The sequence below is a fragment of the Gossypium raimondii genome, chromosome 8 (genome assembly GCF_025698545.1).
Source record: "Gossypium raimondii isolate GPD5lz chromosome 8, ASM2569854v1, whole genome shotgun sequence".
NCBI lineage: Eukaryota > Viridiplantae > Streptophyta > Magnoliopsida > Malvales > Malvaceae > Gossypium > Gossypium raimondii.
Genome location: NC_068572.1, coordinates 39763125 through 39779440, shown reverse-complemented (window position 1 = coordinate 39779440; position 16316 = coordinate 39763125). Strand labels below are relative to the sequence as shown.

Below are 16316 nucleotides of genomic sequence, written 5' to 3'. Positions count from 1 at the left end.
ATGCATATAACTATTTTAATATCACCAAAATAAGAAATTTCAGACAATAATTAAATTTTAAATGAAAATAGCAATGAAATTCTAACAAAAATATTGAAGGTTAATGAATGCATCATTTTTAAGGGTTGAAAATATTTAAGAACCTAAAGCTTTGATACAGATTCAATGAGGTTAGTCGAGGGACCAAAACATAATTTGAGCATTGAGAGAAAAGATAATAATTAAGATTTACAACCCCAAAAGGATAATACAAATGACATAAACATCCAACATTATGCATGGTAACTATGGGGAAACAAATAAAATAAAATAAAAACTCTTGATTAATCCACAACTGGAGTTTCCATCTCTTTATCGATCCTTGTGTTTCCGATGGCTCCGCCAGCCACTACTAAAACGAACGGCGATGGAGCTCAAAACCATTTTACACCCTTCAATAAGGTCTGCAATTAGATTAAGCCAAGGGAATAATGAGTAACATAAAGGAGCATGTACCTGATATATTGATTCTTGAGATTAAAAGAGTTTTTTCTAACATGTTGCCTAATTCTCAAGAGAGCTCTGATGCAAAATCTTCGTCCATCGTCCAAACAAATGGAGGCATATCGAACCTCGGCCCGGCAACAGATCTATATATATAGAGCTTATCGACCGGGTCACTTTCCGCTCTTGAATCTGGAGGTCCCTTCTCGTCCATAACTTCGATATTCAACCTGGGCATCTTTTGACCTAGCATCTTACATGCTCCGAGACTCACAGAGCAAGAAGACATCCAAAGGGATCGCATTGTCTCCAGCTTTGCAGCGTTCGCTAATAGAGCCTTGTCCCCGAAGGGGCAGTTCATAATCTCCAGTTTCCGGAGACTTTCACACCCAGAAAGCACATGATGAAGTGCCAAATCGCTTTCTCCTGCAAAAGCAACAGACAGCATCTCTAGCTTTTTCGCATGCATCCCGATATATTCAAACACACAATCTGTGAGGAGACCAGAGAGGGAAAGGCGTCTCAGATCCTTGCAGTGCTCAACAATGGCTCCAAAACCTACATCAAGTGGCTGAAGGGTCCGGTAGTCGGCTATTTTTGGATCAAGAAGACAGAGACGAAAACGAGTGAAGTTCGGACAGTTCTGAGCAATGGTGACTAAAGCTGCATTAGACATTTGACGGCAAAAGTACAAAACCGACTGTAGCTTAGGACAACCCGAAGAAACAGCGACAAGGCCCTTTTCTGTCAAGGATACATTTGGCTCTTCCCCAAATGGATCAGATGGAAACACCCGCAATTCCTGTAGGTCCTTGCAACTAGATGCGAGCACTTCGAGTCCACTATCTTCAATGTAATCAAGTACCTGTGAGCACAACCAACCTAGCTTAAGAAAAATAACAGAAATAAAAGCAAGATACAATTCAATTATCAGAACATGTTCCCAGCACGGTTTAAATCGGACCCATAGGCCACTTAATGTTTTAATGTTTACAATACGGTCTTATCTCACGCCAGTCCTAATCTTTTTACTATAGGTATAAATTCAAATGCATAATGATACAGTAATGGACTTACCAACATGCGTTGCAAACTCGGACATTGGCTTACAAGCTTGGTAAGATCGGGATTTTGTATGGGAGCGTAGCTTAAGTTCAATGATGTTAATCTAGAGCATACAGAGTAAATAACTGGAAGGTAAGCTGGGACTGCATCCCAAAACCCAGACAAGCTCTTTAATTCCTTGCAATTACAAAAAGCTTCAACCAAGTTCGAGTACACGTCTGACCGTAGCTCAGCTGCATAGGTGCCAGTGCCAAATTCAATCAGCTGCGGTGCACGGGATAAAAGGTTGGCAATCTTATCGAGGGGCACTTCACGGTTGAGCAAAAGCCTCCTCAAGTTGGGACATCTACCAACTAGGCGCTCCAAGGCCGAGAAACTAACGTCATCGGATCCTAAGCAGGAAATGTTGAGAGACACAAGGGATGTGTATGTGTCAGGAAAATGGTTGAGCCAATGCCCACTCAAATCATCCACTTCACTGTCTCTCAAGTCCAGCTCTCTCAGATTCCTGTATCACAAAACCAGATTTGATTCATATAAACAAGGAATTAAAAAAATCGACCAAATCAAATACAAAATCAAGAAGAAAGTTTCTTTTTACAATTGAACTTACAAGAGAAGAAATTTGCATATTCTTTAAGCATCTAATTGCTCAAACCATACAAGAAATAAAGTTCTAATCTAGGAACAAAAAACAAACAAATCCCAAGATGGAATTAAAATAACATACAAAGAAGGATAGAAAAAAAAAGGAAAAATTTTGAAAAAAGAAATACGATAAGAATCTGCAGTACCAACTTGGAAAATCAGTCCCTACATCCTCAATTTACAAAATATATTATTCATCGTTATACAGCAAAAGCAAAGCCCACGTTTCCCAGACGTAACCGTTTAAAATCTGGAAAACAACCCCCGAAAAAGAATCTAGGTATAGCAAACAAGAACAAGGAATCCTAGGGGAAAAGGGGCATTTGAAGTGAACAAAACTCTACCCTTCTCAAAAATCACAAAGAAAACAGAAATGTAGCTAAAACCAAAAACAAAAATTGAATCTAACAAAGACCCAAGGTTCAATTCTTTGTCTAACTGAAAAGCAAAGAAAAAGCCAAACAAACGAAGTGAAAAAAGAGTTCATCAAACTCACTTGCAGCCAGCAGCAATAGCAGCGAGCCCATCAGTTGAAAACCCTTCACAAGAAAAGAGCACCAACACTTGCAAATTCGTAAAAGACTTAGCAACAAGCTCCAGGCTCTCGTCCGTGACAACCATTCGCTTAAGCCGGATCTCTTCGAGCCATGGATAGGCTCCAGCCATTTTCGATATCCATGGAAGTACGTACCCGCCCCAACCGTCCGGTACCAGATTGAAGTCCGCGAAGTGTGGCTTCCCTTTTAGCTCAATGGATCTGATATCCGGGAACCGCCTGATCACCATCGTAGGGCTGACGGCGTAACAGTTCCCCACGAATACCTTCCTCCGACACCACCGTTCGATCTCGTACCACGATTTGCACACCACCGACGCTGCGTTCCGGTCCTTGTCCGATTGTATGAACGAGAAAACGTGCTCCAAAATCTCGTCGGGGAACGAATACGCCGTTTTCTTCTGCATTTTGAAAAATCGAGAAAGAGAAACAAAAAAACAAACACACACACACGCAAAGAGAAATTAAGCCTTTTTGGATTAAAAATATACAAAAAAAAAGATTTCTCTTTTTTGCCTTTCGGTTTGGCCGAAGTTTGGGGTTTTCTTAAGCTTTAGAGTTCATTTTCAGATCTGAAACGCCATTAATGAAGGTTACAGTGAGAGCAGAGGTTAAGGAGCTATAAAGAGAGAGAAAGTGAAGTGATATGACAGATACAAGGTGAGAGAGGATAAGAAATTTTTTTGATGTGTTGAGAAGAAGGGTTAGATTTTAACAATGGTTAAATATGTCATGTCAAATTAGGTCTAATTCTAGGTTTAGTCCCTTTACTATGTTGAAATTTTGAACTTTATCTCTCTATGCTTTTGTTTACATAACTTTGTAAATTGACAACCTCAATTGTTACTTATATTAAATTAGCAAAGGGTTAAACATGATTGATTGAATTTTATGTGATATAAATTGTATGATCGTATAATACAAAAGACTTCACGTCAACACTCTAACAATATCAACAAACAATTTTATCGAATTTAAATACACTAATGACATTATAAAAGTACGAGTAAGAAGTCAAGTGATAGGAAAAGATAGCCAATTAGGGTGATATTGTAAAAAATTTATAACAAATCATATCAAATTAAAATAAAACAAAATGATTAAATGTCAAATTTTAGTATTACCGTGGACTAAACCAGAATTATAGCGAAAGGAAATATGAGGGTATCAATTTTTGTGTGGGGATAACTAATGGACGTTTAAGATAGAGACACGTGGTGGGGGTGAGATGCGGGCCATATGATGGACGGTGGGAAGGGGAGATCTTATCCGTCGGCAACGAAGCGGAGCCGCAGAAAACGGGTGTATGGAAGAGCGTGTCGGGCAGATGTTCGACGAGATTTTTGATGGAATATATCGGGAAGGAGATGGAGCGACGAGATATTGATACGAGGAGGGCTGATAAAATGTGGTGATGTGTAGGGGAGAGTGGTGGTGCAATGAACCCCATGATGCGCGTAGCACGGCTGGATCCGAGGGATCTCGATATGCGGGGACCACAATAAAAGGGATAAAATATTATTATTATAATAACGACAAAAAATTCATAAACACTTTGATTGAGATTTCTCAATTTTGATTAATTCAAAATAATAATAATAATTAATAACTTAAATTTATGTAAAATGATTAGAACTGAAACATCAAAAACTTAACTTAAAAATTCGAGTCAGGATGATTTAATTAAAAGTATCGATGTTTACATTCATTTACCTAGCAAATGTTTACATTATTAAAACACATATTTATATATAAATTAATTCGAGTCTCGAGTTATATATAAATATGTGTTTTAATAATTTCAAATGTTTTGGTAAGATGTTGGTCAATTAATTTAAAATTTAAGCGACCTGCCGATTTTCAAAAATAATAATTTAAGGTTTGGATTTAAACAATCCAATACCCTTTAAAGGGCAATTTTTTGCATTCCTTAACCTCCACTAGATATAGCATCGCACAACCCAAATATGACTCGAAGAAATCAAAGCTTAATATTTTTTTATAAAAATAGAATAATAAATTATTATTAATAACAATTTAAACTATACTAATAATCATTTTCTAGGTATAATGTTAAAAGAATATACTTTAAACAAGTATAATATTATGTTGAGACAAGAGTAAGTTTTATTTCTAAATCCAACCTTATTTCAAAAGAAGAAAATCTCAAAATGTGTTTATGCATTCCCTAAATCCTTAATTATCATTAAAAAAAAAGTAGATTATGTACTATGTAGTAGAACAACATTGATAAGTGATTCATCATAGATTTGGAAATTAAGAAATGTTGGTGTCTAGCAGAGGCCATAATGGGGACATGGATAACATTTTTGTTTCTATTTTGACTTCATGGGTGGAGATAATCATGCCCACTATTATTCACTTTCTATATTTCGTCTTCAATTAAACTAAACCAACACAATAATGACTCATTCTTTTTTCCCCAATATTTGCTGAAGAGATAAAAGAGTTCCATTTTCATTTGCATACATACACACCATATTTGGTGTAAATAAATGTTATAAACGTTGTTTTTATTTTTACATTAAATTAAACATATTCCAACAAAAGAAAAGCCTCCTCGTTACTTTTCATACATTAATCATTGTTTAAGTTGAAGGCTCCTTATCCCACGTTTCCAAGTGACAAACATGTGTTCAAGTTGCTTGCAAAAGTTGGAATGTTACCTGACCAAATTAGGAACAGTGTGATTGAATTGAATTCCTATTATTTTATTTCTTTAAAATTGAATTTTCGAGAATATGGAAAATTATTAAGCAAATTAACTATCTATTTTGGTAAAGTAGAAAAATAAAATTTATAATTAATTCTTTTTAGTAAATGGAACAATAGTATTATTACGAGATTCAAAGTTAGGCTGGATGGTTGGGTATTAGTCTTGTATCTGTGATTTGGTGTAATGGGTTGTCAAAAAGAGAATCAGCATTTTTCAAGATTTCACCACCCATTTAGCCTTGACTTCTTTGTATTCCTAACACTAATTAATTTTCTTTCTTCTACATTTAATTTTGGTGCTAAATTGCAATCTTTTTCTGGGTTATTTTAGTTGTAGTGTTATTTTAAAAGGTCTAATTTCAGCTCCAATCCCTTTATTGTTTAGATTTTTTGAAATTTCATCATTTTACTTTTAATATCAATATTTTCTCATTTAAGAATACTTCACTTGTATTAAATTTAAATATGTTTTATCAATTGAATTTTAATTTTAAATTAAACCTTTAGATATTAAAATGTTTTCTATTCCGATTCAATGAAAAGTCATTAATAGCATTACTAATTAGACCTAATTTTTAAACCATACAAATAAAAGTACTAAATTCCTAGAGCTAGAAGCATAAAGAATTAGAAACATTATCGTCTTCTTAATGAAAATCTAAAAGATGATAAATAAACAAAAGATATACATCATTGGGAGAAACACGACCTCGCTAAGTCATCACCAAAATACCATATTATGTAATATAGGCTTGCACAATTCCTAGAAGATGCAAGGAAGAGTTATTGTCAGCACTCATCAATCCATTATCTCACCAGGCCTAATGACTCTCTATTTAGCAATTTCACTTAGTCCCTTCATGTCAACTCCAACAATATTCTTATCTGACATTTGCACACTCCACCTTCTGCAAGGCCTACACCAACTTTGCCCTCCTTTATAAATACCACTTTCCATCAATCTACTCAAACACCATGTTTAAATCTCTATTTTTAGCGGTTATATAACTTAAGTGTTATAATAAAGATGGTGAATTCTACCATCAGATAATAAAATTATTGAAGAAGGGTGTATTGTAAAACAAATTCAAATCGGAGTATTGTGAATTATGGTGCCATTTCTAAACTTTGGAAAATACAGGAAAGCAGTGAATGTAGAAGGAATTGTTATGTTAATTTAATTTGGAGTCCCCCCAAAAAGGCACCATATGACAGACTTTTTGGAAAGTTCTTGACAAGTTTTGTTTACTAGATGACAAAGTTTAGCTTCGGCATGCTTGAGGTTGGGGCATTCATTCAATAATAATAACAATAATACACTGGCAGGCAGTCAAAACTTGCTGGAATTTCTGTGGTAATTTTGTCTTATTGGGCAATTAGTAAGCATTGTCAATGCGTCTCATCTTATTTGATTGGACTTCGACGCATATCTTTTTTTCCCCTAACAACTTAAATTATCAATCAATTCGTTATGAGTTACTATTTCAACTTTGAATTTTTTTTCATGAAATAAGTTATTTTAGAATGTTTTTTTTAGTGATTAACATATTTTTAGTCTCATATGATTTATTTTTAAATTTTGTGTCCAACTATAATAATACATGCATAATAAATAAGTTATGAGACTAATAACTGAACAATTTCCTTCTATCAATGTCGTGTAGCCAAAGTTATGAGACTAATCCCATATTCATTGTTTCATCTTAATTATCAACTCCTAACATTTTACTCTCTTTTTTTCTTCTTATGTTGACCTAGGTAACGAAAAGCGTTTTGGAACATAAATTCTACTACTTCCCAAAGCTTTGTTTGCCTTGCATATGTTTAGCCTAATGAGACCCAACTTACTTATCCCAATATCAAAATTTGCTTAAACTTGCTCAACCCAAAAGTTTATAAACAAATGAAGTGGTGATTTCTTTCGGAAGGAAAATTACAATTTGTAGATTTTCGAGTTCTTTTGGGATAAGATTATGAAGAGTTGTCTACTTAGCATTGATAGATTATGGTGGGAGTTTTGTCTCTCGACTATGTCACATTTAAAAATGCGATAGATTTATAGAATGAGAGTGCTTCAGTGAATGCTTAAAGAAACTAAAGAGTTTGCCATCGATGCCCACTTGAACTAGCTTTAGTTGAGGGTTTCCAATTTTTTTTGTGAGAAGTCTGTGAAATGTGCTCACCAAGAGTCGATCCTTCAACACATTTAGATTGTCTCTCCCAACAAAGTACTCCCACTTTGTATAATAATATTGCAAAGTGACAATTAATAAATTTTGAATTTGAAAATTAATATTGAAATGGTTGCCAACTTCCTCAATGAATTTGTATGTCTTGAATTGAAAGAAGTAGAATTGGGTGATAAATACAGATTGCCACAACTGTCAATTACATGGGACCATGAGTTGGTGAACCCTCACACCAAAATGTTGGCTTAGCTTATCTATTCCATACTTAAGATCGAAATGAAAATAAAATAACAAAAACTCACAACCACACTCTCAAAAACAATATCTTGGACCAGAGATGTGTATGGACGGAATGATTAGGGTGTTCTCTTAGTTTTTGTTTTTTAATTCAATGGTCAACCACGTTCGGTTTTCGAGAGTGGGATTTCAGGTTTGTATTCTCTCTCTCTTTTTTTTAAATTATTTTTGCGTGTACGGAATTTGTCTGTGCCAGCTACGAGGGAGCTGTATTCTCAATTTTATCAAGTACGTAAATTTCATTTTATTAACTGATAATTACTTCCTATAAAAACTAAAATTTTAATATTGGTTTAGATTTAAGAATCAATTTTTAATGTATTATTTTTAACTCCAATGATTCCAGTATGAACAATAAATCCATCTTTGATTTAATGTATGTGTCAATTTTTTATTTATATCATTGAAATAAAAAAAATTTTGTTTTGTAATATCCTAAATAGACAAATCAAGCTCCTTAACAACACCCTTCAAATTTAAATGGGTTAATATATAATTTGGCCCCCGAATCTATCCATGCCCCTAATTTTTTTGGACTTACTTGATTCTTGAATTTATATTCTATCAACCAGGTTGGTACTTCCACACTAACATCGTTACTCATGTTGATATGATACTATTAGCCAGTCCAATTGCGTCACATGGCAACCTCTTAGTGTGTCACATGACAAACATAAATTAAAGAAATATATAAACGATGTTTGTCATGTGGTGCTCTGGGAGGCTGCTATTAGATTGGCTAAAAATGTCACGTTAATACAAACTAATGGTGTTAGGGCCTGTTCTTCATTGCTTAAAAAAATACTTCTGACTCCAAAAGCACTTTTGAAAGAAAAGTTGTGCAGAACAAGTTGCTTTTGGCTGAAATTTTTAGCTTTTCAGAAGTGCTTTTCAAAAGCACTTCTGAAAAGTAGAAGCTAAAAATTTTAGCTTTTTCTCTCCCAAAAGCACTTTTGGTATTTAATTACAAATGTGTTAAAATCATTAATTAAAAAAATATTTTTTAAAATACTAATAACAAATATTTAATGGTTATATTTAAATATTTAAAATATAGTTTATATATTCTAATTAAATTTTTAAATAATTAATATTTATTGCTTAAAAATATTTAAAATTTATATTTCATATATTAAAATATTAACAACAAGCTATAATAATTTTTTTATATTCTTACTGAAATATAATAATATTAACTAATTTAAATATTATTTAAATGCATATTTGTTACTTGATAATAACATGTCTAAAATGGACATTTTATTTCTCAAAAACACTTTTTGACAGCAATGCTAAACACTCAAATTTTAAACCAAACTTTTCAAAAACACTTTTCCACAGCACTTTTCAAAAGCATTGCCAAACTAGCCTTTAGTATGGAGGAACCAATCTAGTTGACAGAATACAATTTTAGGGACCAACTAGGTAAAAATGGACAAATTCACTTAAATCAACATTCGAGTTAACATACAAACCAATCTTTTTAAATACATCATTTAAGAATAAAATAAATCTAAATAATTAATAAAATATTTTTATTGAAATTAAATCACTATAACAAAAGTATTAGATTATTTTTACATTTTAATATCTTATATAAATATTAAAAAATTTATTGTGATAAATTGTGCAAGAACTACGATACAACACAAAAACTTGAGAAAATAATTAAAATACTAAAAACCTCAACATAATATATCAAAATTAAAAATTCATACATTTATCTAGTTATAATAATAAAATTATAAGGGTGGGATCCACTTACAATTAAGTAGTTTTACACCATTTTTATTTTTTTACAATTAATATTTTAATAATCTAATCATTGAATTTATCAAAATATTTTTTTTGTCATGCATGTAAATTTTTAATTGGTGCGATATCTACGTAATATTGAATTAAAATATTGTCTATATTAATATATATATTTAACAGTTGAAAGTTTTTACATAAAACAAATAGTTAATTTTTTAATTTGTACTAAACTTGACATGTATAATCTACATGAATGAAGTATAAAATATGATGGTTGAATTGTTAAAATATTAATTATATAAAATTTACAAAAAAATGTGTTATAACCACTTAAATTTTACACGATATAAGTAAATCTTTTCCTTATTATAATACTATAATCTCTGAAATTAAAAAAAAAAATTATTTTCCTTTCTCCCTTCTTCCCCTCTTCTCATTCTTAAACCTACTTGCGCCCAAAGGTCAAAATATTAAAAGGAAAAATAAAGGACAAATGGAGGATTCATGAGTGTGCACATCTAGAATACCACCTAGGTAACCTCTTTTTATATGTTTATAGATGTTAGACACCATTTTTTTGATAAAACAGGGTCGACTTGGATTTTGAAAATGAAAACGAAAATGGGAGCCGCCACCAATCCTTTTTAATGAGGTGTGATTGGATCACCTCGAAAAGTGATTGTTTTTAATAAACGATTTGATTTTATTAAAACAACGATTTTGGTCCACGAAATCCAGAAAAACGGGTTCGGGAGTCGGTTACGTACGAGGAAGGATTAGCACCCTCGTAACGCTCAAAAATTGGTATCTAGTTGATTAATTAATGTCTTAATGTCGAAAATTTAAAAATTTTAAAATACGATCCTTGTATTAAAATTTTGAAAAATTTAAGGAGGGAAGCATATTTTCACGTTAATCGAGGAAAAGAATCACATCCCGTTAGTTAGGACACAATATCTAAAATTCCCGATACGAGAATCAATGCCGAAAAATTTATTTTAGAAGAGTTTGATTATTTCGAGTTTTAACAAAAGAGATCATGTCCCGTAAGTTAGAACACAATCTTTTGTTAATTCCTGTTAACATTTAAAAACTTTTATTGAAATGATTCGTATATTTGAATTCTTCGAGAAAAAATCGAAACCCTATAAGTTAGGGTACGACTTTCTTGAGTTTCCAAATACAAAATGTTACCTTATTTTGAAAATTTTCCTTTTTTTTGAATTTGAGTAAGAATTAATGTAATATTTGACGAGATGTAAATTTAATTTATGCAAATATCGTGTGAAGGCAAACAATTATTTTTACAATGTATGGTACAACAATAATGAAATAACATAAAATAACTACATTAGTAGAATATTTAAAGGATAAATGACAAATCATAAAATACAATAATAATCATGGCGTAATTATAATAATAACCACCAAATAATAATGACAAGGACTATATTAATATTAGAAATATAAAATGAATTAAGCACTAATAAAAATGATGATAATAATAATGATGACAATAATAATGAAATGCATAAATAAAGAAATAAATAGCAATACAAATCCCAAACACAAGAAAAGTAAGGAAAAACATGGATAAATACATGAATGCATAAATAAAGAAATAAAACAGAATGAAAAAAGAACAAATAAATAAAGCTTGAAATTAAAAGGATAAAGGATCAAATTGAGGTTAAAATAAACTTTGGAGTCTAAATTATAATAAAATGGATGAATAAATATAAGAGGGACTGGATCGAAACTTGAATGGAATTTAAAGGTATAAATTATAAATAAAAAAGGGCCAACTGAAACGCACTGGAAAAGGGCGAGGACTATATGAGAAATTATTCCCAGTCCTTTGGAACGCATCGTTTCCGTCTAGGCCGAAATGAAACAAAAATGAAATTATACCACAAAATGTAAATAAAAAAATTCAGGACTAAATCGCAAAGCCTCGCAAAAGTGGAAGGGCCACATGCGCAAATAGCCCCTTCACCGCAGAAACACGCGAATCCTAAGGGTCAACGGGTCGGGTCATGGGTCAGGGCCAAAACGACGTCGTTTTGGCCCCTGACCTCAAATGTCAAAACGGCGTCGTTTAAGTATCATTATTTAACTTAATTTTTTTCTAAAACAAATCATTTTTGCAAAATTCTTTAAAAAACTTTCAAAAACTTCTTTCTCTCTCTCTCTCTCTCAATGTCCGACCTTTAAGTTCCGGCCTCCGCCGCGCCGCCTCCATGGCCAGTGGCCGGAGTCGCGCGAAACGGGCTTTTCAGCCCTCGCTTCACGGCGTCCTTGAAGGCAATGCCTTCTCGACTGTGGGACTGAGAGAAAAAGAAAAAAAACCTCTCCCTATTCGACTCCGGTGATGGCGAAGATGGGTTCAGGTGCCGACTTCCGAAGCGAACAGGTATCCTCCATTTTCCTTTTTTGTTTCGTTTTTATTAAAAAGGGTAGTAAAAAATAAACAAAAATTAAAAAAGAAATGAAGAACAATGCGCAAGAACAGAAAAATAGAAGCAATTAACTGGAGTCAACATTTTTTTAAAAGCTTTCGCTCTGTTTTTTCATTAATCAATCGTAAAAAAAAGAAGAAAAAATACAGAAGTGGTGCTTGGCTTTTATAGCCAATTTGTTTCTATATTTTCCTATTATTTTTGCTGCTTGCGTGTTTGTTTTTCTCCTGTAGGTGATTGATAAGCGACGGTCGACGTGACAGCGGCGGTGGCAGACGCACGACGGCCCGGAGACCAAGGGTCTGAAACAAGCGACGGCCAGGAGACCAAAGGTCTGAAGCAAGGTGCAGCGCTTAGGGTTTTAGTTTCTGAAACCCTAGGTTGACTTTGGTTTCTGGGTCTGTTGGGCCTGGTTTTGGGCTCCGGGTTTGGATTTATGGTAGTTGGGTTTGGGTCTGTCATTGGGTTAAAGTTTGTAAATGGGCTGTTTATTATTTTTTATTTTTGGTTTGGTTTGTTTTTGCTGGTACGGGCCCGGGCAAAATGGGCTTGTACAATAGATATTAATTTATTTAATACTATTTTGATTAAGTTGGTTTCATCTATCAATTAAATTTTAACTCAAGTGAAAAGTGATTAAAGAATCACACTTTAAATTAAACTTGTTCATGTCAAGCTATTTGTCTAAGCCCGAAGGCTCATCTAAAATATAAAAGAGTTTGGACTGAAGTAGAAGACCCCAACTCAACTCAACCCGTTTTGTATTTTTGTAATATATATTATTTTTATATATTATGTAATTTATATCACATGATATTAAATACATAATATTCGTAAACATTAAAATTTATGTTAAGTTTTCTAAATTTAAAATTAAAAATAAAGACATCTAATATATTAAATCTTATGTTAAAAAAAACATGAACAGTCAGAAAAAGAACTTGGAATAGTCATTTATAAATATGGATGGATTTAGGTAATATTTTTACCCATTTTCGGGTTGGATCGGGCTTGAGAATGTAATAGCCCGTTTTTCAGCAGTATCGAAAATGATAGTTTCGGAAACCCATTTTAGATATTCGAGGGTTAGTATAAAATTCAATTAAAGTTTGGTCCCTTAATTTTTTCAAATTGATAGTTAATTATGGTATAATGACTAAATTGTAAAAGTTGTAAAAGTTAATCACTATTAATTTTTAATTAACTGAAGGTACAACTAAGTGATTGGACCACTAATACATGGCCAAACGGTGGTAGAGGCTAGATGTAATCCACCAAATTGGTTAATTATGCTTAGTGTTAATTAATTAAAGGTTAATTAAGTTAATTATGATTAATTAATTATTAATCAAAGTATAAAAGTTAAAAAAAGGAAAAAGAAAATGGATGTCATCTTATTTCTTCATCTCTTTCACCGAAACTCAAGAAACAATAGGGGGAAAAGCTTTCGTAGGGTTCAATGATTGGTCCTTCAATTGTAAGTTAATTTTAAGTTTTTTTTTTTGTAATTTTATGTTTTTGAGGTCGTGGAAGCTTGATTTAGCTAGCCCATATACCAATTTTCAAAGCTGTTAAATTTTTTAAAAGTTTCCATTGATGAATGCTTGAAGAAATTGGTACTAAATTGCTAATTTTTAAGCTTAGAAGTGAAAAAGGACTAGTTTGTAAAGTATAATTACTAGTTTTTGAACCTAGGGACTAACGTGTATAAATTTCTAAATTGATGTAAAAAATTTGTAATTATAGATAGTATAGAGACTTAGGAGGATGTAATTGAGACCAATTTCAAAATCGAAGCTCAAAATTGAAAGATATAGAAAATTCGGTTTTAGGGACTAAATTGAATAAAATGAAAAACTTTAGGGCATTTGAATAATGAAATTGAATTAATTTTTTATTATAATAGGATGACATAATATTTTGGAATTGATAAAACTGAATTGAATTATTATATAAATCGAGAATTGAACCAAACCGAGGATAATAGGGAAAAGGCAAAATTATCGATTAGTCTTTGCAATTCAACTTGTTTGTTGATTTAACCAGGTAAGTTCATATGGTATGAATTGTAATTAAATTTTATATATTTGAATTATGATTTTGTGTGTGTTTGATAGTAATTTGAATTATTTGCAATTTGGCACAAAAGGTGAGATATGAACTAAATCATAAAGAAATGATAAATTGAATATGATGAATTACAATTTGAGATTCATTATTTAAATGAAATTGGTATGTAATTGTTTGATTTTTGAGATGGAGGACTAAATTGAAAAGAATTGGAAATAGTAAAATTTGATGAAATTATGAAATTGCTTTTGAATTGGGCTGAAATAGAATTTGCTATGTGATGAATTGATGATTTGAATAATAAATTGAATTGATGAGATGCGAAGTGAACAAAATGATGATTGGATAAATTATTGCCCTATTAATTATTCAAGCAGAGTCGGATATAGTTGGCATGTCATAGGATCATAATGCTTAGTAAAACCATTGTTGTCAAGTAATCCGGGGTGGTAGATATTATGCATTAAGTCATCATTGTCAAGCAAACCGGGGTGACAAATTGATTGAGTTGAGAAAATCATTGATGCTTGACATCCAGGGTGGTATTAAGTATGAATATAGCATCATCATTGTTAAGCAACCTGGGGTGACAGATTCGTGTACCCGTTTGAGTCTAAGTCTAAGTCAGATTAATAGGGATATAAAATGTTAAGTTGATAATGATATATTGATTGAATTGATATTGTGAAATAATGCTTAAAAGAATAATTATAATATATGAATTTTGATAATATATGAAATATTATGCAAACAGGATATACAAGTCTAGAGGACTGATATGGGAACGTGACGAATCAATCGATTCGATTCGGAAAATGATATGAAATTTGATATTGAATAAATTAAATTTCGATTGAATAGGTGAATGGCATTGGAATGTTGATTATAAGTGAATTGGAATGCTATATGTTTCTAGTTACTTCGATAACGAATGTGACATCATGTAGTTCGGACCCGATAATTGGGTCGGGCAAGGGGTGTTACATTTAGTGGTATCAGACCTATGATTTAGTCAATTTTAGGATTGAAACATAGCTCCTGTTGAGTCTAGAAATACATGTCACAATAATTATGTCGGTCGAATTGAATCGTGTTGTATCTAGGGGTGAGCGTGTAACAACCCTATAGTCAGTGGTGACAGAAAGTGTAGTTTCAAGACTTTATTTTCGTAAATCGAACCCACAAATATTCTTATTAAATATTTACGGAGTTATATTAGAGGCAAACTAAATTTTGGATAAGTAATATTCATGAAATTAGGAGTTATTAAGGTACATAGACTAAATTGTGTAAGTGCTAAAAGTTGAATTATAGATTGAAGTTAATAAAAGAGACTAAAGTAGTAATTATACCATTAATTAAATGGTTTTGGATGGTGGTGGGGTAGTTGATGATGATAGTTGTCATAATAATTTTTATTTAATTAAACTATTAAACTTATGTTATAATAATAATAATGCATTAAATGAAAACAAAATGAAAGAAATATGAATGAAAGTGGAATGAAAGTGGAATGAAAGAGAATAAAGAGAGGGAAGGAGAGAACCAACGATCTAGGGGGTTTGGAGTTCAAATCCAAAATTGGTTAGTGTAATTTAGTCATTTTATGTTTCAACTTCCCCAAAGCATCAAACATTGCTAAATCATGCATTAATCGAATCACTTGCATGAACAAGATTCAAATCATCATATACCAAATTAATTATCATTTTCAACTCATCAAGACTTTTATACAATTAACGATTACACCATGACACTTATATACACGTCACAACCCTTGACTCAAAATGATCATATAACTACTAATTCAATGATAGTGTGATCTTCAAGACAATCTGACTTGATGTGTTATGCAAGGTGGCGATCTACAAGGAAAAGGGAAAAAAAATGGTAAGCATTTAGGATGCTTAATAAGTTCTTAGGTATTAGAAAAACTTACCTTATCTTTTATCTAAATACAGTAAGCTACCTTAACTTGACATAGTTTGGCTAGATATGGAAAACCAAAACATCAACAAAGTGAGCATTAACTTATAATCAAATCATATGATTCCACAA

At 32.0% G+C, this 16316-nt stretch overlaps 1 protein-coding gene across 3 annotated transcripts; it reads right to left on the bottom strand.

Annotated features, from left to right (window-relative positions):
- Nucleotides 1–202: 202 nt before the first annotated feature.
- On the bottom strand, nt 203–3441 carry LOC105791422 (protein TRANSPORT INHIBITOR RESPONSE 1). Of its 3 annotated transcripts, none has more exons than XR_008198472.1 (4): nt 2693–3441; nt 1561–2056; nt 496–1348; nt 203–431 (listed from the first exon to the last, which is right to left on the bottom strand). XR_008198472.1 is itself a non-coding variant. In XM_012619487.2 (4 exons), exons 1-3 carry the CDS (start codon nt 3157–3159, stop codon nt 551–553), a joined length of 1761 nt encoding a protein of 586 aa, XP_012474941.1. In that variant the 5' UTR covers nt 3160–3441; the 3' UTR covers nt 203–443; nt 537–550. The 3 variants fall into 3 exon arrangements, 2 of the variants coding, with proteins under 2 accessions (XP_012474941.1, XP_012474940.1); XM_012619487.2 differs by having other exon boundaries at nt 203–443; nt 537–1348; XM_012619486.2 differs by having other exon boundaries at nt 203–1348.
- Nucleotides 3442–16316: the final 12875 nt, after the last annotated feature.